A 20868-nucleotide genomic window follows, 5' to 3' on the forward strand; every position below is an offset into this window, starting at 1 on the left:
GATGGTTGTGAGCCACCATGTGGTTGCTGGGATTTGAACTCTGGACCTTCGGAAGAGCAGTCGGGTGCTCTTACCCACTGAGCCATCTCACCAGCCCCGCACATCTAGTCTTGAGCTGAGTTTTTGATGATCTGGTTACCAGCAGATGCACAGTAAATGACTTAACACATTCAGCTGGCTTCTCCATCCCTGGTCTTTCCACCACTGGCAGGCTCATCTGGACCTGCTCCAGGACATAACCTTGCCGCCTTCTCACACAAGCACCACCCCACAGACTCCTTACCTACAGGTGTCTGGGTTGAGCTCTAAGCCCCGCCCTTGGCAATGGAGGAAACGGCGGCGGCGTCTGCAGCGGCAGCGGCAGGTCCTGGGGTCAGGGCGTTGACGGCGCTGGGTGCAAGGCGGGCAGAGGATCCTGGGGCTGGAGTGGGATGGATGATGTCAGCTGGGGAGGATGCTCCCGGGGTAGAGTCCCAGCCCGGAACAGAGCGGGGCTGGGGACGGTGGTGGGGTATGGCAACCCTAGGAGGAGAAGCGACACGTCTGGGGTGGGAAGTCTTCCCAGGAGCTAGGGTTAGGGCAGAGTGTGTGGATTTGGGGAGTATAAAAGGGAAGAGTCGGGTGAGAGAAGAAGGCAGAGGGGCTGCAGCCTCCTGGCTCACTTGTGCACCCCCTAACCCACCCATGAGCTCTCTCTCCTAGACCAGCACCAAGAATCCCAAAAACTCACCTGTCTGGCTTCACAGCACTCTCCTTTTTTTTTGGTCTGAGAGAGAGAGAGAGAGAGAGAGAGAGAGAGAAAGAGAGAGAGAGAGAGAGAGAGAGATTAAAGAAGCCCAAGCCTCCTGCTCTCTTGCCCCAGGATCCATGTCTACTACTTCTGGCTCTACTCTCAGTCACCTGGTCCCTGCTAAGTAAGGTACAAACCCATGCCTGGTACCCCCACCCCATGCTACACTTTGTGAACTCGGGACCTGGACCTGGCTGGCACCTGCATTCACATTGGCTGTGTTCTTCCAGGGACATCTCCCCCAGCTGACTGCTCGGGTACTGGATCATGAGGATCTGTGCTCAGGAGAATGAGGAAGAGACAGTGAGTGCTGGGGGGCGGGGCCAGAGAAAGACAGAAGAGGAAGGGGAAACTAGATAGGCTAGAGAAAGAATGACCAGAACTTCCCACCTCCAGCACGCCCCTCCCTGGGTTGGCCCAGCCCACAGGACATCACCGTCCCATCAGAACGCCTGACCCATAGGCCCTGGTACCTGCATTCGGACTTGGTGTTGCCCAATGGGCACACATTCCAGGCCATCGTCAGGGCAGCAGCCACCACAGCGCTGCACAGTCACGCAGCTGGGCACTAATTGTTTGACCACATTGCCCATGAGTTCCATGCTCAGAGGCACCACCACCTCCCGGGGCTGGCATGTGGCACGTGCATAAACGTCTATCCATGGCACCACTGTGGGCAGACCCAAATGGATTAAGTTCTTATCAGGTCTCCTGCAGCTCCTTTGAGCATGTAGCCTCTCTGATACCTTGTCACCACCACCCCAACCATCTTTTAAACCTGTCTTTCTCTGCCTTGTTTCTCAAGAAATGATTAAGCCCTCTGCCTCAGTTTCTTCCTCTGTGGAATGGCATCGCCCAAAGGAGTTGGGATCTCACAAGATAAGGGATATGAAATCAGAGCAAGTGCTAACCCCTCTCAGTACTGGCTGGTGGCAAGTTATTGTTAACTATTATTACCTTTCTTCTGGTGGCTGGGGCCATCAAACTGGGACACAGGGGCCTGTGGGAAAGAAGATACCTGGGCCCAAGATGCACTCTAAAAGGGCTGGCCCTGTGGCTATGTAAGGGCTCCGTCCTTGAGTCAGGCTTCTGCGCCTTTCTGACACCTTTCCAGGTTTGTTCTGTTCCCAAGACCTTGGTTCTAATTTTTCTTGTACACTCAGACATCAGGTACTTTCCCTGGCCCAGGACCCACCAGGCATACTCTGGGAATGGTACTAAAGCCCAAGCCTTAGAGCTGGGCTTGTTTTAGGTCAGGAGCCGGGATAGTGGGAGACAAACGAGGTTCGGAGGGCACCGAGGCAGCTCCGCCCTACAACCGCCCAGGGGATGGGGTGAGGTGGGGGAGTGGCCCCAGGGGCATGGGCTAGGACTAGCGGGCCTTCGCCAAGGGGCACCTCTTCAGGGATATTCCCGGTTTGAACTGAGGATCCCCTCGGCAGAGGTAGCAGGCGCCTCCCCACTTCCGCCAACCTTGAGAGGGCACCGCGGGCGGGCGGGCGAGCTAGCGAGCGGGATGTCGCGGACGCACGTACCTGGGTGCGAGCCAGCTGCAGCAGCGCAACTAGCAGCAGGCGACGGAGCAGGGGGCTCATGGTGCCCGCGGGGGGCGAGCGCCGGGAGCGCCCGCATGGCCCTAGCCGGGCGGCGCGGGGGGCGGCGGCAGCCAGAGCCCCATGGCGCGGGCCCGGGCGCGGGGACCCGGGGCCGGGCGCGGGGGGCGGCTCCTCCGCGGCCCCCTCCCGAGCCCTGGGCGCAGGCAGCGCAACGCAGCGCCGCAGCGGCGGCCTGAGGAACAAGACAGGCAGGCGGCCTGTAGTGGCGGCGGTGGTGGCCGGGACGGCGGGCAGCGGGGACGGCGGGGGGTGGCAGGGGGCCTGGCCGGGGCTGGCGGGCAAGAGGCTCATGTGACCTAAACACGCGCTCCCCACCGGGCCGCGGGCGGAGGCGGGGCGGGGGCGGAGCTGGTCCCCTCCAAACGCCCCCTCCCGCCGCTGCAGGGGAAAGGGGACACACCGCCCTGGAGGCCGAGCTCCGGGGGTCGCTGCCTCACGAGGGGAGGGGTGAGGAGATGCGTGACCTGAAGGACCGAATCGGACAGGCGTCTGAAAATGAGTTTATTGCACGTGTAGTTCTGGACAGGCAGCAAGGAGAGGACCAATGAAGGTCCCATTTAGTTAAGCCTCTCAGGGGCTTGTGTCCTGGGGCATGATCCTGGAGCTTTCTGGAGGCAGGGAGGGTTCTGTCCGAGGCTGCTGCCTCTGCTGGCGCTCCTGCTGAATCCTGGCTCTGTTGGCCCTGGAAAGAAAAACAGGATCAGGACAGACATCCTGGAGGGTGGTGCTGAAGCAGGAAGCAAAGTCAGAGCAGTGACAGACCTGGCCCTGGCCCGAGTGTCATTGTAGATGGCTGTAATGATCCGATCCTTTTCGTCCATGAAGCTACGATGCACCTGCTCCAGCTTCCTGCGAAGGAATTGCAGTTAACTCCGAGTCTCCGAACTCTGGGGTCCCTCAAGCCCTGGTCCTTGACCAGGTTCTAGCATCTCTCACGCAACTTTACATCTCTCTCTATAACAGACACCAAGTGGCCCAAGTCCCAGAGCTAGGTGGCACCCTAAGTCACTGGCTGTCCTGTGAAGAAGGTTGGTGAAACAGCTCTGAAATCAGGTTGCCTCTCCCAGAAGACTAGAAAGGGGGCATATTTAGGTAATCTCCATTGCTAGACACTACGGACAGTGGGCTCCATCCTTTGGGTTTCTGTGCCGCAGGCACTTGTCCTTCCTTCCTTCCTCGCTCGCTAGCTCTTTTTTTTTTTATGGTTTTTTTTTTAAAGATTTATTTATTTATTATATGTAAGTACACTGTAGCTGTCTTCAGACACTCCAGAAGAGGGCGCCAGGTCTCGTTACGGATGGTTGTGAGCCACCATGTGGTTGCTGGGATTTGAACTCCGGACCTTCGGAAGAGCAGTCGGGTGCTCTTACCCACTGAGCCATCTCACCAGCCCTTTTATGGTTTTTTGAGACAGGTTTTCTCTGTACAGCCCTGGCTGTCCTAGAACTCACTTTGTAGACCAGGCTAGCCTCGAACTCAGAAATCCGCCTGCCTCTGCCCCCCAAGTGCTGGGATTAAAGGCGTGCACCACCACTGCCCGGCCCTCTTTCTTTCTATATTGAGACACAGTTTACTGTAGCCTAGGCTAGCCTCAAACTCCATATGTAACCAAGGATGACCCTGAACTTAAAAAATTTGCACAAAAAAAAAAAAATTGCTTGGCGGTGATAGTGCACGCCTTTAATCCCAGCACTCGGGAGGCAGAGGCAGGTGGATTTCTGAGTTCGAGGCCAGCCTGGTCTACACAGGGAGTTCCAGGCCAGCCAGTTCTACACAAAGAAACCCTGTCTCAGAGAAACAAAACAAAACAAATCAAAACAAAACAAAAAGGAAAAAACGCGGTGCTAGGAGAGAACCCCTGGGTTTTGACCGTGTGTGGTTTTTTTTGAGTATGGCTTCAGGTGGCTCCAGCTCACCAACAAGCAGCATCAAAGATTAACATCCAAGCTATGAGAAACAGAAAATGACTCTAGCCCTGTGTGCAGATCTGCCTTTACTCAGAAAGGCAGGGCTCCAATTCTTGATTTCACAAAGTTCTTAGCTTGAGAGAGACAAAGTATGCAGGTCATAGGCTACAGTGGCTGGCTGGCCTCAGCACGCTTGACCCACCCTCTACCCAGTATCCCAGGAAGCATGGGGAGGCAGGCACCTGAAGGCGACATAGTGCAGGCCCATGCCTGCCACCATGAGCAGGAGGCAGTACCCCAGGACCCGCTGGTTGTGTTTACGCTGCTGCTTCCGTGACTCCGGCCCCTGCGGCCTCACACTGTGGAACTGGGCCCAGTATTGAGCATTGGGGGGTTCCCAGGAGCTGCTGAAGAGCAAAAGAAGGACAATGGAAAGCCAGGGCTCTCTCTCAGAAAGCCTTGAGGGTAAGGGCAGCAGGGTCAGGACTGCTGTACTATACCTGTGTGTCTGTTGCGTATACTTAGGTTCGGCTGTGCTCCCTGAAGACTTTGGAGGACTGGCTGAATGCAGCTGGTGGTCATAGTTACGACGACTTTCCTCACGACTGAGCACTCGATATGCCTCATTCAGCTCCACAAAGCGGCTATGCAGGGCTGGGTTCCCAGGGTCTCGATCAGGGTGTAGCTAGGGTGAGGCAGGAGACCCCTTATCTCATTTTCCTAGGACCTCTCCTGATGATGTCTACCTGTAAAGACTGACATCACTCCCACAGACCTTACCTGGATACTGACCACTCCCTCCCAAAGGCCAGAGTCAGAAAGTACAGCCTCCTAACCCCTCTCAGTCAAGAACACCAACCACAGTTGTAACTCCCATTCTAGAGAGGTGGAGACAGGAGGACCACTGAAAGTTTGAGACCAGTCTGGGTTATAGTGTGAGATCTTGTCTCAAAAACAAAAACAGCCGGGTGTGGTGGCACACACCTTTAATCAGGAGGCAGAGGCAGGCGGATTTCTGAGTTTGAGGCCAGCCTGGTCTACAAAGTGAGTTCCAGGATAGCCAGGGCTATACAGAGAAACCCTGTCTCAACCCCCCCCCCAAAAAAAAAACCCCAAACAACAACAAAAAAAATCCAACATAACCAGAAAGACACCCCCACTCCCACCCCAGGGCTGGAGAGATGGCTCAGCAGTTAAGAGCACTGACTGCTCTTCCATAGGTTTTGAGTTCAATTCCTAGCAACCACATGGTGGCTCACAACCATCTATATTGGGATCCGGTGTCCTCTTCTGGTGTGTCTGAAGACAGTGATAGTAATATCACATGCATAAAATAAATAAATGAGAAAGACCTCTAGCCCTTTAGGTCATAGAGAATAATGAACACCTCCCATCCATGCAGGTGGGAGGAAGGTGCTACCAGCTGGAGACACAGACCTACCCCAGGAAGTTAGAGTGCCCTGTATCAAGCTCAGGTTTCCTCTCCCTCCCTCACTTGGGGGCACCAATACCTCTTTTGACTTGGTGAAGAAAGCACGTTTAATCTCTTCAGCACTGGCACCCGGATGCACTCCCAACAATTCATAGTAATTAGTAGGGACAGACCTGTGGAGAAAAAGCCCAAACCTGCAGAGGCTCAGGAGGCCAGAGGGCACCATCGCCCAGTCTGCCACCCCTCCTCAACCACACCTTCAGTTCAGCTACCAGGAACTGAGTTAGTCCCAAGACACATCTGGCCCCAGACTGCCCTTTGAGTATTTCAAGAATAGTCAGGGTTTCTCTTTTTCAAAGTGTTGTCCTCTCCTAAACGACAAACCCAGAAGACCGTTGTTGCTTTCTTCCTCTTCTTTCTCTCTTTCTTTACAAAATAGGGTCTTATTACCTGTCAGACCTGGAGCTCCCTGGGTAGACCAGACCAGCCTTAAACTCTCAGTGCTTGCCTTTGCCTTCCCAATTCTGGGACCGGAGGCATGGGTACCACCATCCTGGCTAAAAAGCTTCTTCAAAGATTGTTTAAAATTATATTATTTTGTGTTTATGAGTGTTTGTCTGTATGTATGTCCACCACATGCATGTCTGGTGTCTCCAACGGGTCAGAAGAGGGTCTCCATAATTTACCATGTGAATGCTGGGAATCAAAACTGGATCCTAGCCGGGCGTGGTGACACACGCCTTTAATCCCAGCACTCGGGAGGCAGAGGCAGGTGGATTTCTGAGTTCAAGGAGGCCAGCCTGTTCTACAGAGTGAGTTCCAGGACAGCCAGGACTATACAGAGAAACCCTGTCTCAGAAGGAAAAAAAAAAAAAAAAAAACTGGATCCTCTGTGAGAGTGGCAAGTACATGGAGGCTGTGCCTGAACTCTATAGACATGCCGGAGATTGACTATGGAGGCTTACCTGGGTCACATAGAAAACTCCATCTCAAAGGAAAAGGCAGATTCCCATGCCCCCACTTCATTGAATGCTGGAGGACCAGCATCCAGATTCAAGCCCAGGAACTGAGAAATCTAAATCTTTGTACTCAACCTCCTCTTTCCCAGCGTATGCACAGCGAAGCCTGACAACATGCCAGAGCTATGGAAAGAGCAGACCAGAGCTCAGATTCCCGAACTGTCACTTAACTTACTTAATCTTGGAGCTCAGTTCTTAGCTATACTAAGTGCCTAGCATTAAAGGAGAATGTTGTCTGGGACTTGTCACATAATGCAGAGACAACTATCTCAAGTTGGCCACGCAAGGTGGACTCTTAGGAGAAAAACCACTGAACATGGACAAATTCTGGGGCTCAACTCACCGCTGCCCTGTGGCGGCTGTGAGAAGTCGGATGGAAATGCTACGCGGCCACAGCCGGCATAGGCGCAGGGGCTGCTGGAGCAACAGGGACGGCATGACGACGACGGGCAGGCAGCTGGGAAAGGGAGGCCCCCAAAAGTCCATTGGGTCTCAATTGGGCCGGACTTCGGGGATCGTGGCAGAAGGAAGGAACCTGCCTCAGTTTCCCACAAAGGTAAATTCGAGGAAGGCCTCTTTACTAAGAACCAGACAAGGGGTGCTCTAGGCCTTCCAGCATCACCCTCCAAGTCTGGACCACCCGCTTGGCACTTGGGACACCCCTTCTCACCCAAAGCGTTTGGGGGCGTGCGAAGGAGGAGACACAGCCAAGCCCCGCCCCTGCCCCACTCACAGGCTCCTTGGTCGCCGCCATTTCCTGCGCCTATGAAGGCCCCGCCCCTGATCCCTCATTGGGGGGTAGACGCTCAGGCCACGCTTATTGGGCGAGATGAGAATAGTGTGCATCAAAGGACCCGCCCCCACATACTCATTGGCCTAGGACGCCGGGGCCCGCGAAGCGGAAGCATTGGGACGGCTGAAAGGTACGAGTGTCAAACCGAAGAGGCGGGGGTGGGGGCAGAGCTTGACCTCCAGGAAGGTCTTGTGCGCCACCCTCTCCCTTTTAGCTGCGAGGTACGGTTCCGCAGAAGTGTCGTCACCCCGCCGAGACCCGCATTCCCCAGCCAAGAGGAACACAGAGGTCGCACCTTGGGGCTTTTTGTTTTGTTCCCTTTCTGCCACCGTGCTCAGCCCCTCTCATCCATCCCGGGTTCTCTCAGAGGACCCCGGACTCCTAGGAAAGCAGCAGAAGCTAACGGAATACAAGAATAAAGTCCTTTATTGTCTTCAAAGCTGCAGTGATAGGGCTGGGGCGCTAGGGTGACTCAGGTGGGACTTCCCAGCACCTGACTGTAGAGGTGGATGGCGATTGTAGAGGAGGATGGCGCCTTTGGCCGAGGGGCAGAGTTGTGCCCACATCTCCGTCTCCTGCAGTCTCTGTACCCTCTGTGGGAAATCAATGGGACCCAGACATCAGGCCTTCCTTCGTCCAGTGACTCCCTGTGCCCGGAGTTGCCATACTTTAGAACTCCTAGACTGTCCCTGTCCCCGGGGCTTTTCCTTTAGGAAGGAGCCAAGCTCTGTGCCTCAGAAAACTCTGGGAGACCCGGAGTCCTCTACCTCACCTATATATCCCTACCCCCATAACCAGACACCTAGAAGGTCTCAACTCCACACCTGTCTCTCCACAAAGATGATTCCTGTAGACTCGTGGGCCTCAGGTCCTCCACCCAGGTAATAACTCCTGACCTCCTCTGAAGTCAGGCTGCACCTAGACAAAAACATGAAGGTGGCTTGGTGGATATCCGCACCTTATAGGACCCCTGCAAAACGCCAGTTGCCTTAAACCCACTCCTTCCCTGCCCATCTCACCCAGGATCCTGTACCCGGGAACCCACTCACTGGACATAGAACTCTGCACTGGCTCTGCCCGCGCTGGTCTCATTGCAAGCGATTCCCAACAACAGTGGCTGGCTCAAGGTGTTCAGTGGCAGGTTCACCTGTGGTGGGGAGTCCTACCTGTCAGGCTGACTTCTCAGTAGCCTGGTTGGTTGGTTTGGTTTGGTGTTTCTGTTTGTTTTTGTCGAGACAGGGTCTTGTGTAGCCTAGGCTATCCTTAAACTTAATATTTAGCAAAGATAACTCTGAATTTCTGACCCTTCTGCCTCTACCTCCTGAGTGCTGGGATTACAGGTATACATCACGGTAGTTCACATGGAACAAACCCCGGGTGTTTTGTCTCAAGCTGTGGGTGGTGGCTCCTTGGGGTAGGGGGTCAAATACCAAAGCGAGTGTATCTCCAATCCTCAATGGCTGTGACCCTCGCATGGTTGTCTTGTCGGTCAAGTGCCCCATAATACAGAATACAGGTTCTGGGCATGTTCATTTTACAGATGAGAAATGGAACAGATATCCAGGGAAGTCCTTGTACCCAAGTGAGGCTGGCTCAGTAACACACTCTCATTACTTTTCAGCAAACACAGACTCGACAGTTTTCATTGTTTCCACTGGGGGTGGGTGGGTGGGTAGAACCCGAGCATCAAAGAATCACAGGCCCAGCTTTAATCACGGACCCAGCTTCAACTCCACACTCTTCCTCAACGCCCGAGGGGGTCATGCAGACCCACTCTGTCCCAGCACTGTGGATTTCTAGCCAATTCTACCCTCTTACCCATACCCTCTATGCTGTCTGGGGTCCTGGTGGCTCACCTCATCACAGATCTCCTGTAGGACACTGGAGAAGAGTTCTCGTACCACCAGCTCCCCGGGGAGGTCCTTGTGCCGGGGGATGCCACCAGAGCACAGGGCCTGTGAAAAGTTGAGGCTCAGATTTCATCTACGCCACTTCCCACACCGCTGCTTTTCTCTTGCTGGCCATGGAGGCCTAGGGCAGACTCAGTGTGAGAGTCGTGGCAATCCCTAACCCAGGCCCACCCATTCCAAGGAGAGCAATCGGAAGCCCAGCTAGGAAGGATTACATGGATCGGATAAGAGGCATCTGCCCTTCAGTCTCTCCTCCCATGTTCCCTAGCTTCCATAGGTGTGTTCCAGCTTAGACTTATGACTGGGGCTCCCGGATGGCAGTGAGCACCTTGTCTCCTCCCAGTAGTGGTAGAGAGTCATGGGCTGTGCTCAGCTGGGCCCCACATTCTCCTGGACAGCAGAGCATGCAACATGGGTGCCTGCTCAGAAATACCAAGCCGGTTTTCCCTTTATGAGAAGAGGAAACCAAGACCAGGAGTGTTGGGTTTTGAGCCTTTGGACCTAGCCAGTCATCTTACCTGAGGTTCAGGGTGCCCACCAGGTACATCCACCAGTCCGGGTGCTTCCGCTACCTGCTGAGAGCGGCGCAGGAAGACAAGGAAGTCGTCAGCTGTGACCAGTGCGGCACCCACCCCCAGTGGGTCTGCCAGATAGGCTTGCTTGTCACCCCAATCTGCAGCGCCCTGCTGTCGCAGCCAGGAGGCTGAGCTGGACCAGTTGGTGCCCAGGAAGTCCCGGTAGGAAGTTAGACCCAGGTGCAGGAGCAGCTGTGGCTCAGGCGAGCTGGACACCAGTGTGGCTGAGTGAAGGCGGAACTTGGGAGCATCAAAGATCCAAGGTTGGGCCTGTTGCCGAGTCTCCCAGATGGCAGTGATGGCCTTGTCTCCTCCAGGCAATGGACGACGGTCATGAGCCGGGCTCAGTTCCACTGCTACCTGCTCCTGGGAAAGTCCCCCAAGAGGGCACAGAAGCAGCAGGGACACCTCGGGGTCCATAGTCTGACAGGGCAGCTCTGGCAGAGGACACAGATGGCCATCCTGTCACTCTAGGAAACGAGCTGACCCTCTCTTCCACAGAACACCTGAGTGCTCCCCAGCCCTTTTGCAGATCCCTGACTACTTATTGCGAGCATCATTCAAGCAAGAGTACTGAGTTCAGCAAGCGCCCTGGAATCCTGCTGTCCCAAACCCCTAAAGCCTCTGGCAACCCTACCACCCAGCAGCACTAGGTCCCCAAAACTCTCAAGACACCCCCCCCCAACCCAGGAGTCGTACCTCCAACCTGGACACGCTTGATCTACTCCCAGGATCTGGAAGCTTGATCTCGGAATCTAGCGGCTGGCCCGGCCCCCGAAGTCCACCCCTTTCCCCAAGCGGAAGTACCCGCCCCTTTCTTTCGTGGCTTCCCATTGGCCAGTCCGTGTTCGGGTCCGGATCCCGCTCTCCTCAGTGGAGCCCTTCAGATCCTACGTGCCCGGGGCAGCCGTGCTGCGATCTGATTTCAGGGCCCGGGGTCTGGTCCGGATCCCTCGGGCCTCGAAGCTGCCAGTGTGACCTTGAGCAAGTCTCGCCCGCTGGGCCTCAAGTTCCCTTGCGTGAACTAGGGTGGGATGAGCAGTGTGGTTCTTATCCTGAGCTTTTGTAACTTTCTGGGCAGAGAACCCACACTCCCTGCTCCCTACAGGTCTTGATCATGAACGCCCCTGGAGGAAGGAGGAAGGAAGGTAGAAGGACTCATAGACCCCGGGAGCAGGTGCGCACCTTTCCAGCCTTACCCACAACGCTAGGACGTGGGAGAGACCCTCTGAGCCTTAGCTTCTTGGTGGGGTAGACTGCAGCACCATGGGAGCTGTTCTGGCCTGCCTTAGCAGTAGGACGTCCAGGGCTGGCTACTGAGACTCAGACCATCACTGGACTCTTTCAGGACCGAAATGTGCAGCTGTCTAAGGCTCTGTCCTATGCCCTTCGCCATGGGGCCTTGAAGCTGGGACTTCCCATGCGAGCTGGTAAGTAACCATGCTGGAGCTGGGAGGAATGGTGGGAGCCCAGAGAACATCTGGAACTTCTCCAAGAGGAATGCAGAATAGACACACCCTCCAAATGTACAGGGAATAAAATGTACAAGGCCCAGAACCTCTTTCATGTCCTCTGGAAGAGGAGCCCCTGTCTAGGCTGGACTTCATGATGTCTCTTTCGACCAACTGGCCCAATCAACACTTCCCAAGGATGGACAGAGGGGCATTCTGAACAACCGATGTTTATTGAATGGCCGCTGTGGGCGGATACTTAGTGCTTGCTATCTTACTCTCCCTGAAGCTGACACACTCTTCTGGTTTCTTTTTGTAGTGGTTTGTTTGTTTGTTTGTTTTTGTTTGTGTTTTGTTTTGTTTTATGTGCATGAGTGTTTTGCCTGCCCCACGTGCATACTTGGCTCTCGTAGAGACCAGAAGAGAGTATTGCATCCAGTGGAATGGGAATTACAGGTGGTTGGGAGCTGCCCTGTGAGTGCTGGGATCCGGCCCCGGGCCCTTAGGAACAACAGCCAGTGCTTTTAATTGTGGCACCATCTAGGAAGCCCCATTTTTTCATTTTGGGGACAAAATGTCATGTAGCCTAAGCTAGCCTCATCTTGAACTCTTGATTCTTTTGCCTGCCCCTCTCAAGTGCTAAGCTTATAGGCGTCTACCAATATGCCCACCATGAAGCGGGTACCTTCCCATGTTAAATAAAGTGAGGCCCGGGACAGAAATGCATCTCCTTAGCAGAGCTCTCTCCTGGCTGCTGCAAAGCCCTGGCTTCCATCCCCAGCACAGGAAAAAAAACAAAACAAGGGCTGGGGGTGGGGGTGGGGGTGGCTCACACCTTTAATCCCAACAGTCATGAGGCAGCCCAATCTCTGAGTTTCAGGGCAGCCTGGTCTACAGATTGAGTTCCAGGACAGCCAGGACTACACAGAGAAACCCTGTCTAGTGGTGGGGTAGAAAAACAACATCTTGAGACCCCAAAAAGAAAGCCTTTCTGAAAGTCACAGAAAGAAAGCACCTGTGATCTCCCAGGCCTAGCCCTGTTCCAGCTGCTTGGGCTCCCTGGTAACTATAGCTCTGTCTCCTGAGCGTACCCCCACCTGGCTACCTGCAGATGGCTTTGTGCCCCTGCAAGCCCTCCTGCAGCTGCCCCAGTTCCACAGCTTCTCCATTGAAGATGTGCAGCTCGTGGTCAATACCAACGAAAAGCAGCGGTTTACCCTGCAGCCAGGCGAGCCGAGCACTGGGCTCCTCATCAGGGCCAATCAGGGCCACTCCCTACAAGTGGGTGCCGAGGGGTGGGTGAGGAGTGAGGTGGGGCTCCAGTTCATGAAAGGGGTCTCACTGCTGCCCGTTCCCACACTTACCCGCAGGTCCCTGAGTTGGAACTGACGCCCCTGGAGACACCACAAGCCCTGCCCTTGACACTAGTCCATGGTACATTCTGGAAGCACTGGCCATCTATTCTACTAAAGGGCTTGTCACGCCAAGGAAGGACACACATCCACTTGGCCTCAGGATTGCCTGGGGACCCTGGTGTCATCAGCGGTCAGTGTCACCATCACCTATTCTCCCCTCCCAGGTCCCCACCAAGGGTCACAGCTTCTTTTATGAGTGGCTACCACATAGCCTTACATGGGGCAGTATCTCCCCACCCCACCAGAGGGCCCCATTCTAGTTGTCCCTGCAGGCATTCGTCCAAATTGTGAGGTGGCGGTTTTCATCGATGGACCCCTAGCCCTCACGGGTAGGTGTGGGCCCTGCAGGGGCTGGCTCTCCCAGGTCTGTCATGGAAGGGCACCGTCACATGGTCACATTTCTATCTCCACTGAGCAGATGGAATCCCTTTTTTCTGCTCCGCCAATGGCGTGATTCTGACTCCAGGGAATGCTGAAGGCTTCCTGCTTCCCAAGTACTTCAAGGAGGCCCTGCAGCTGCGACCTACCCGTGAGAAACATACCACCACCTACCCTGGCCTGAGGCCTGTGCCCGTCTGCCTGCAAGCTCTTCGGAAGCTCCCTACCTTAGGCAAAGGCTCCTTTCTCTTAGCTACTTTTGTCTCTACCTCAGGAAAGCCTCTCTCCTTGGCTGGTGATAAAGAGACAGAGACTCAGAGTGGCCCCAAGCTCAGCTCCAGAGGAGGAAGAAGAAAGATCCAACAATAAAATATTTATTTATTAAAAAACCTGAAACAGACACAGAAAGAAAGTCCAGCTTCAAACCAGGATTTCTTGTCCCTCATCCGTGTCTGGCATTCGTCGTGTGCTTAGGGACTACATATAGGTCAGGGGTGTGAGCTTCTGCCAACAGGGCGAGAGGAGGGGCTCTGTGTGGCTCAGGGCCCATCATCCCTAGGCTGGCTGGTGGTAGCACCTACCCCAGCGAGGGCCCTGGCCTGCCTGGTGACAAGTGAGGGTGCCAGCAGTGTACATCCCGGGAGTGATGGAGCAGTGTGTTTAGGTGGGTGTGGCCTTGGGAGTCCCTGGAGGTGGTGAGTGCAGCAGGGGCTGCCCTCAGAAGGCCTCGTGGCCTCCCGTAAGCTGCAGGAACAGATCCTCATCCAGCTCTTCCCCTCGGGCCCGCTCTCGGGTGGACAGGAAGATGTAGCCCCCGATGTACTCGTGCACGATGCGGCAGCTAGCAGACACACAGCTGAAGGCCACATTGATGTGTTCATCGAACTCAATGGCCACCTGCAGGTGGGTTGTCACAGGTCCAGTGGGCTGGGGCAACAAGCAGCAGCCTCTGCCCTGCCCTGGTTGGGTCTGAGCTGGCTACCTGTCCCTGTCCCTGCCCTCCCTTGGGGTCTACCTGCCGTATGTCCCAGTTGACGTTCCATTGCCGCATGTTGCTGAAGCGCCAGGTCTTGACCACATCACCCACGGCCAGATCAATGCGGATGAGTCTGTTGTTGGCAATGCCTAGGATCTCATCTTTCCTGCTGCCCTTGAACCTAGATCCCAGGGAGAGAGATCGTGAGTGAGAGCTACACTACACTGTATATGGCCCCAGAACACACCCCATGTGTTTATTGCTGCAGGAACCTCAAGGTTGGAACACAACTTCACCTGCCTGCCCCAGGGCTGCAGCTCTGCAGCTGCTCAACCCAGGCAGCCAGCCATTCAGCGTCTCTTAGCCTCAAGCTCCTACTTTGAAAAAAAAATGGGATTGTCCCTGGGCTTATGCTAACCAGGTATGGTACTGTAGGTCTATCCCAGCGAAGGGGCTGAGGCAGGAGTTCACATCAGATTTCCATACGTGGTAAAAGAAGCTCTGTCTCAGGAACAGGAAGGGCCGGGACAATGCCTAAGTCAACAGAGCACCTGCCTTGCACACACAAAGATCCACAAGTGCTTGTGATCCCTGGGACTTGTTGGCCGGCCCGCCCACCCTCTGTGTGAATTCCAGGCCAATGTGAGACCTTGTCTCAAACACAGGGTAGAAAGGCTTGCTCAGTGGATAAAGCTCTTGCCACACATGTGTGAAGATACAGAACCCTTGCAAAGCTAATGCATCTATAGTGTGCCTAGAGCAAAATGGAGAGTCCTGGGCCAGCTAGCCTGGTGTTCATCAGGCGGTCAGTAAGAACTCTTATCTCAAACAAGAGATAAAGACTGACCTAAGGGCTACAGCATGTACGTGGGTACACACACACATTTAAAATAACATTAAGAAAAAAAGGAGTGGGGGAGTGCTGGAGAGATGGCTGTTCTCGCAGAGGCCCCAGGTTCAGTTCTCAGCACCCACTGGCTGCTCACAATCACCTGTAACTCCCGTTCCAGGGGAGCTCCAATGCCTTCTGGACTCCAAGGGTGCCATGGACCATGCGGTGCACAGACATACACACATGCATACACTCATACACAAATAAATATGAAGAAAGAAAGAGAGACAGAGAGAGAGAGAGAGAGAAAGAAAGAAAGAAAGAAAGAAAGAAAGAAAGAAAGAAAGAAAGAAAGAAAGAGGACCAGCAAGAAGACTCAGCCACCTTCAAGCCTGTTGACCTGAATCCCCAGGACCCACATGGCAGAAGGAGAGAAGCAGGTTCCTGTAAGTTGTTCTCTGGCCTCCACGTGTGCACACACAAATACATGGACTATGTAAAATAAAGGAGCTAGAGAGATGGCTCAGCTCTTAAGAACTCTTGCAGAAGCCGGGCAGTGGTGGCACACGCCTTTAATCCCAGTACTTGGGAGGCAGAGGCAGGTGGATGAGTTCTCGGCCAGCCTGGTCTACAGAGTGAGTTCCAGGATAGCCAGGGCTACACAGAGAAACCCTGTCTCAAACACCCCTCCCCCACCCAAAAAAAAAGAACACTTGAAGAAGACCCAGGTTTAGTTCCTGGCACCCACATGGTGCCTCATAATTCCAGTACCAGGGGATCTGGTGCCTCTTCTGGCCTCTGTGGGCACCATATGCAGAACAGACATACATATGTAGTCAGACAAAACATTCATACACTAAAAACTAAATCTTTGTTTTTGTTTCTAAAACAATTTCTCTGTGTAGTCACAGCTGACCTGGAACTCACTCTGTAGACCAGGCTGGCCTCATACTCAGCAATCCACCTGCCTCTGCCTCCCAAGGGCTGAGATTTAAGGCATGCGCTGGCAGAACTAAATCTTTTAAAATGTACAAAAGAGGGCTGGAGAGATGACTCAGCTATTAAGAGCACTGACTGGTCTTCTTCCAGAGGTCCTGAGTTCAATTCCCAGCAACCACATGGTAGCTCACAACCATCTGTAATGGGATCTGATGCCCTCATCTGGTGTGTCTGAAGACAGCTACAGTGTACTCATATAAAATAAATAAATAAATCCTTTCTAAAAGATGTAGCCGGGCAGTGGTGGCACACGCCTTTAATCCCATCACTCGGGAGGCAGAGGCAGGCAGATTTCTGAGTTCAAGGTCAGCCTGGTCTACAAAGTGAGTTCCAGGACAGCCAGGGCTACACAGAGAAACCCTGTGTCAAAAAAAAAAAATGTAAAACAAACAAACAAACAAGTTGGCAGCCCCTGAGGAACACCTGAGGTTACCCTCAAATACACAAGTGCACCCAAGGTATGGGGCATCAGAATAGCATTTGGCAACATTAAGCAAATAGCTGGTGTCTCCAAGTGATGATTGCAGATGTATATGCCGTCATCAAGCAGGTCACCCATCGCTCTGCAGACAGGGCCTCCCTAGAACACCTTCCCATGGGAGCCATTCTGTAGGACAGCTGGCCAGGGCCCAGAGAGGGAAGGATCCAGAACAGAGCTGGGACAAGCTCTGGGTCTCCTGCTTGCCTGGCACGGGTTCTATCTATGACAGTGCACACTGGAGAATACAGAGAAGCCCCAGGGAGAGATACCCACAGAACAGGGGAGGGAGACACTGGGTTGTGTGCCTGGGGCCCACTTGGTATATAAGCACACAGCATCTGGCAGTAAGTGAGAGCAGAGAGTGCTTGGCTGGATTGGAGTCCTACCTGACCATCACATAGGAGATGCCAAAGTCGGGCAAGGATTGCCAGGCCTGGATAAATCGCAGCTGGGCCTCGGTCAGTGAGAGTTGGGCTACGTTCTGGTGAGCTTCCAGGATCCTTGGGGTGAGCTGTAGAGCCATACTAGTAAGGAATTGACAGGGCTTCCCCTTATCCAAAGTCCCTGAGATTCCCCCCACCTGTCTGCCCTGCTGACTGAAGGCACAGTACACTGGTCCTGAAACAAGAGAAAGCGACCATTGTGGTGCCTCCAAAGTGCAGATGTGACTGAATCGGGTCCTACAATGGCCCTGGAACCCTTCCAGAGAGGAGTCTAGGACATGGCAGGATTAGGAAGGAGTGGCTACAAGGATTCCCTAAGGAAGAGTGTGCTGCTGGTCAAGGGTGGTCCAGGGGTCAAGGGTGGAGAGGAAAATGTGGTTCCCATCCCCACTCCCTCAGGCACCTGCTTGGCCTTGAACTTTCGCTGGAACCGAGGAGCCACGAGGCCATAGGGGTTAAGGCCCTCAGCAGAGGCTTCAGGACCTTGGGGTTTGTTCCCTGAGCCGCCATTGCTACCACCTGCCCGCTGCAGGCTGAGGAAGGCCAGAATGGCCTGCACCTCGCTGGCATAGCTGCTGTCCGCCATGGTGCGGCCCTTGGAGGCCAGTCGGCAGGCAGCCATCCACTGTGCGTACTGCTGTTCCTGGAGCAAGGACAGAGAGGTGGTAAGCGCTGGCAGTATTTACTTTTACCCTGAGTGCAATTTCAGTCCTACTCCCTGCCCCCTCACTCCTGCTCCCCCCTTGGTCCAGCGTGCTCACATCCTGGCACCTCAGGTAGATCTCACTCATGCCCTCTGGTGAGGGTACAAGGAGTTTGATGCAGAACTTCTGACCAGAGACATTGACATCAGGGACCACCTCACAGCCTGCAAGAAAAAGGAGGTGGCTCTCTAAGAAGCGCCTGCCTGAAAGCCAGCCTCACCGTGACCTACAACCTCCTCGGGGCAGATAGTACCCAGCCAGGACCCTAAGGAGGAAGCAGGCTGAGAGCAGTTGCTACCCAGATTCCCTTACCCTTAAGGTTGAGCTGCTGGGTAGGGTCCCCCGGTGCTTCATCTTGGCTCTTATAGTAGGACAGTGTGGTGTCCTTGAATACCACCCAGTACTGGCGGTAGCCCTTCAGGGTCAGCTTCCGGGGCCTGGGGAGAGCCAGAAGCTTGTGAACCATGGCCTCCCTGCCTCCCCACCCCCTCCACTCCCTCCAGGCAGACCCTACACTTAACCGGAAGATTCGGAGATGGTCCTTGAGTTCTGGGATGGTAGTGAGACTATCCTGGGGGAGGAGAAACATCAGAGGAAGTCTTGGATCCCCTTCCTGGCCCTGACCCCAACCCTAGTCCCAGGCCCAAGGCCTTCCTCACCAGCATGTCTGAGGGTGCTGACCCCTTCAGCTTCACCTCCAGGTTGTTCAGGGCTGCATCCAGGTCATCCAGTCCCAGGTCCCCAGAGGCCAGCTCACCCACATCCCCGCTCAGGGTCAGTTTGTTGATGTGGTACTAGGAACACATAGTTAGTCAGAGCTGAGTCTGAGGCCCATCTTTCCCACAGAGCACCTATGAAGTACCCTGGGGGAGGAGAGAAGTCAGGAGGACTTCTTTGGAAATGGACCTACTTCTGGGAGGCCTTTGACCCTGTACCCCCATCAGCCCCCGGCCCCAGGCACCTGCAGGGCAGCAAACACCATCATCTCTTCTTCAGTGCAGTCAATCTCCTCTGTCAGTAAGTCCCAGCGGGCCTGCTCATACAGCTGCGTCAGCCGCACGGGGTCTGTCTGGAGCAGCAGAGGAAGGGGAGGCTCAGCTACTCAGATGGCTCCTGTCCTGGATGGCCATGCTCAGCCACATGGGCAGCAGATCCCATCTCCACCCTGCTGACCTGCCCACAGCCTAGGCAGGCAGTGCAGCTCTCTATGAACTTCTGCTTTACTGTGCCAGAAGCTACAGGCCAGCCTCCTGTGAGGACAGGCAAGGGAGGAGGGAGACTACCACTGAATGAAGTGCTCCCAGAGTAGAAAGAAGACAGCTTCCCCTGGGGAAGCTCACACAGGCCACAGGGAAAGCACTGCAGCATTTCCTCTAGGAACTGACCTGCAGGGCAGAATCCTGCAGGATGACAATGGGCCACCAAAGGGAAGAAGAAGTGAAAGGACTGAGAGCAATCAAGGAGTAGGCCTGAGAGCAAGGGCATCAAACAGGCAATAAAAAGGGGGAACCCCCTCCCCAAGGTAGCTCCCAACTGTGCCATATCAAGTCACTGCAGGTCTAGGCAAATCCTCTCCCACTGAGGCAGGACAAGACATCCCAGGGGAATAGGATCCACAAGCAGGCAACAGATGACAGCCCCACCTTCCCTGTCTAGTTCTTGGGGGACCCGAATGAAAAAGGGGGGAACAAAAAGAGGGGGGTTGCAATCAGTATGTAAAGTAAATGAATAAATAAATTAATTAATGAAAGAAAAAGAATGGCTAACAACAGAGAGAGAGAAAGGCAAAGAGAAGGGAGGCATCTTTGAATGCACAAAGACCTTGATTCAATTCCCAGTGTTGCATGAAACTGAGCCTAGTGTGATCCAATTCTTTGGAAGGGAAAGCAGGAGGATCAATACCTGCAACTGAGGTCAGCCTGGGCTACCTAAGACCGTCACACACACACAAACACCATGGCAGAACACAATGGTTTCTCAAACCATAAGAGAATTAAAAGGCAAGTGGGGTGTGGTGGCGCATGTGCTTAATACCAGTGCTTGGGAGCCAGAGGCAGGCAGAGCTCTGTGAGTTTGAGTCCAGCCTGGTCTAATGAGTGAGGTTCCAGGACAGTTACTCAGAGAAACCTTGTCAAAATGCAAGGGGATTTAAGGCAACACATGGCGTGGAGAGGTAGATTCAGGAGCGCGCTCTCTCTGACAAATAATGCAAAGTGCATAGAACATAGCCACAAATTAGTAAGGAAGTCAGCACAGACACTGCCAAGAGTATCAGCAGAAATGAAACTGAGCGGCTATCCAAGTGGCTGATAGCTAAAAGAGAGCCGGACTCCATCAGTCACTGGGAAGTGTGAATCAAGGTCACAGGAGAAGTCAGACCTGCTGGTTCTCCGGCTGGGTGTCAAGGGCAGAAAACTAGAAATGGACGCTAGAGAATTCTCTGCAACAGCAGAAATGGTTTAAAACTGGATGGTGGTTGTGCACCGTGCACAATAATGACCAAAACCAGCCAGGCGTGGTGGCACATGCCTTTAGACTTAGCACTTGGGAGGCAGAGACAGGCAGATTTCTGAGTTCCAGGTTGTGGCATGCAAATTACACAGTGATGGACACTATGGGACAGCGTGGTGGCTGCACTGGAAAAGGAACCAACTGCCAAGTGCTGCTGAGCCTGGGGCCACCACAACCGGCTTTTGCTATTAATGGAAGAGGTCCTACTTCAGCTGAGCCTGTGTGCTGAGTTCCATCTTTTCTCCTCTGAACACAGTATCCCGAGCTGTACATTCAGCCTCACATCTGTGGGCTTCAAACCCTGACTCAACCAACCACACACGGATAATTCTAGTGGGAAAGGATTGGAACTAGTCGGGTATGGTGACTTATCCCTGTAATCCCATAATTTGGAAGGGGGAGGCAGGAGAATTATCACAAGTTCCAAACCAGCCTGAGTGACATAGTGAATCCTAGAACAACCTGGAATACAGGAGACCATGTTGCTGTTGTTGTTAATGCTGCTGCTGCTGCGCTTATTTTTTGTTTTGTTTTTTTGAGACAGGGTTTCTCTGTGTAGCTCTGGCTGTCCTGGAACTCACTCTGTAGACCAGGCTGGCCTCGAACTCAGAAATCCGCCTGCCTCTGCCTCCCGAG

At 54.0% G+C, this 20868-nt stretch overlaps 5 protein-coding genes across 11 annotated transcripts in view; 1 reads left to right on the plus strand and 4 right to left on the minus strand.

Annotated features, from left to right (window-relative positions):
- The window catches only part of Vegfb (vascular endothelial growth factor B), a 5442-nt gene extending 2771 nt beyond the window's left edge, over positions 1–2671 (minus strand). Inside the window, exons 1-6 of one of the 2 annotated variants that reach the window (XM_021151738.2) lie at positions 2326–2671; positions 1748–1790; positions 1264–1460; positions 992–1065; positions 731–766; positions 284–522 (exon numbers count right to left, since the gene is read on the minus strand). In XM_021151738.2, the coding sequence (XP_021007397.2) occupies positions 306–522; positions 731–766; positions 992–1065; positions 1264–1460; positions 1748–1790; positions 2326–2385 (627 nt within the window). In that variant the 5' untranslated portion in view covers positions 2386–2671 and the 3' untranslated portion in view covers positions 284–305. The remainder of the gene's footprint in view (positions 1–283; positions 523–730; positions 767–991; positions 1066–1263; positions 1461–1747; positions 1791–2325) is intronic. The other variant, XM_021151739.2, reaches the window with a different exon arrangement.
- Positions 2672–2890: 219 nt separating this feature from the next.
- Dnajc4 (DnaJ heat shock protein family (Hsp40) member C4) lies at positions 2891–7577 on the minus strand. 5 transcript variants are annotated; one of them, XM_021152479.2, is made up of 7 exons: positions 7498–7577; positions 7108–7221; positions 5825–5918; positions 4814–4998; positions 4556–4717; positions 3169–3255; positions 2891–3088 (listed from the first exon to the last, which is right to left on the minus strand). In XM_021152479.2, the coding sequence occupies exons 1-7, from the start codon at positions 7554–7556 to the stop codon at positions 2977–2979; spliced, it is 813 nt and encodes a 270-aa protein (XP_021008138.2). In that variant the 5' UTR covers positions 7557–7577; the 3' UTR covers positions 2891–2976. The 5 variants fall into 5 exon arrangements, with proteins under 5 accessions (XP_021008138.2, XP_021008137.2, XP_021008136.2 ...); XM_021152478.2 differs by having other exon boundaries at positions 4556–4720; XM_021152477.2 differs by having other exon boundaries at positions 5825–5939.
- A 388-nt stretch (positions 7578–7965) lies between these two features.
- Nudt22 (nudix hydrolase 22) lies at positions 7966–10829 on the minus strand. Its single transcript, XM_021152476.2, has 6 exons — positions 10742–10829; positions 9986–10479; positions 9414–9512; positions 8607–8704; positions 8382–8475; positions 7966–8150 (listed from the first exon to the last, which is right to left on the minus strand). The coding sequence occupies exons 2-6, from the start codon at positions 10460–10462 to the stop codon at positions 7992–7994; spliced, it is 927 nt and encodes a 308-aa protein (XP_021008135.1). The 5' UTR covers positions 10463–10479; positions 10742–10829; the 3' UTR covers positions 7966–7991.
- Positions 10830–10865: 36 nt separating this feature from the next.
- Trpt1 (tRNA phosphotransferase 1) lies at positions 10866–13715 on the plus strand. The gene is made up of 7 exons (XM_021152481.1): positions 10866–11219; positions 11391–11472; positions 12605–12774; positions 12864–13038; positions 13181–13237; positions 13327–13437; positions 13561–13715. Exons 1-7 carry the CDS (start codon positions 11160–11162, stop codon positions 13653–13655), a joined length of 750 nt encoding a protein of 249 aa, XP_021008140.1. The 5' UTR covers positions 10866–11159; the 3' UTR covers positions 13656–13715.
- Fermt3 (fermitin family member 3) overlaps positions 13647–20868 on the minus strand; it is a 19030-nt gene continuing 11808 nt past the window's right edge. For both annotated transcript variants that reach the window (XM_021152475.1, XM_021152474.2), the window contains exons 7-15: positions 18683–18790; positions 18381–18515; positions 18243–18292; positions 18034–18158; positions 17779–17885; positions 17421–17660; positions 16961–17085; positions 14302–14443; positions 13647–14183 (exon numbers count right to left, since the gene is read on the minus strand). In XM_021152475.1, the coding sequence (XP_021008134.1) occupies positions 14004–14183; positions 14302–14443; positions 16961–17085; positions 17421–17660; positions 17779–17885; positions 18034–18158; positions 18243–18292; positions 18381–18515; positions 18683–18790 (1212 nt within the window). In that variant the 3' untranslated portion in view covers positions 13647–14003. The remainder of the gene's footprint in view (positions 14184–14301; positions 14444–16960; positions 17086–17420; positions 17661–17778; positions 17886–18033; positions 18159–18242; positions 18293–18380; positions 18516–18682; positions 18791–20868) is intronic.

Source organism: Mus caroli, chromosome 19, assembly GCF_900094665.2.
Source record: "Mus caroli chromosome 19, CAROLI_EIJ_v1.1, whole genome shotgun sequence".
Lineage (NCBI taxonomy): Eukaryota > Metazoa > Chordata > Mammalia > Rodentia > Muridae > Mus > Mus caroli.

What these genes read in the sequence shown, in the direction of transcription:
- Nudt22 (XM_021152476.2), bottom strand. Translation starts at nt 10,462, where the DNA reads ATGGACCCCGAGGTGTCCCTGCTGCTTCTGTGCCCTCTTGGGGGACTT. An exon ending in AGTGCAGAGTTCTATGTCCA is followed by an intron (nt 8,476 to 8,606) that starts GTGAGTGGGTTC and finishes GTTTTTGTCTAG; the next exon opens with GTGCAGCCTGACTTCAGAGG. An exon ending in TCATCTTTGTGGAGAGACAG is followed by an intron (nt 8,151 to 8,381) that starts GTGTGGAGTTGA and finishes GATTTCCCACAG; the next exon opens with AGGGTACAGAGACTGCAGGA.
- Trpt1 (XM_021152481.1), top strand. Translation starts at nt 11,160, where the DNA reads ATGAACGCCCCTGGAGGAAGGAGGAAGGAAGGTAGAAGGACTCATAGA. An exon ending in CTCATAGACCCCGGGAGCAG is followed by an intron (nt 11,220 to 11,390) that starts GTGCGCACCTTT and finishes GGACTCTTTCAG; the next exon opens with GACCGAAATGTGCAGCTGTC. An exon ending in GGACCCTGGTGTCATCAGCG is followed by an intron (nt 13,039 to 13,180) that starts GTCAGTGTCACC and finishes TTGTCCCTGCAG; the next exon opens with GCATTCGTCCAAATTGTGAG.
- Dnajc4 (XM_021152480.2), bottom strand. Translation starts at nt 7,556, where the DNA reads ATGAGGGATCAGGGGCGGGGCCTTCATAGGCGCAGGAAATGGCGGCGA. An exon ending in TCTTCACCAAGTCAAAAGAG is followed by an intron (nt 4,999 to 5,824) that starts GTATTGGTGCCC and finishes GCCTCACCCTAG; the next exon opens with CTACACCCTGATCGAGACCC. An exon ending in TATACGCAACAGACACACAG is followed by an intron (nt 4,721 to 4,813) that starts GTATAGTACAGC and finishes TTTGCTCTTCAG; the next exon opens with CAGCTCCTGGGAACCCCCCA.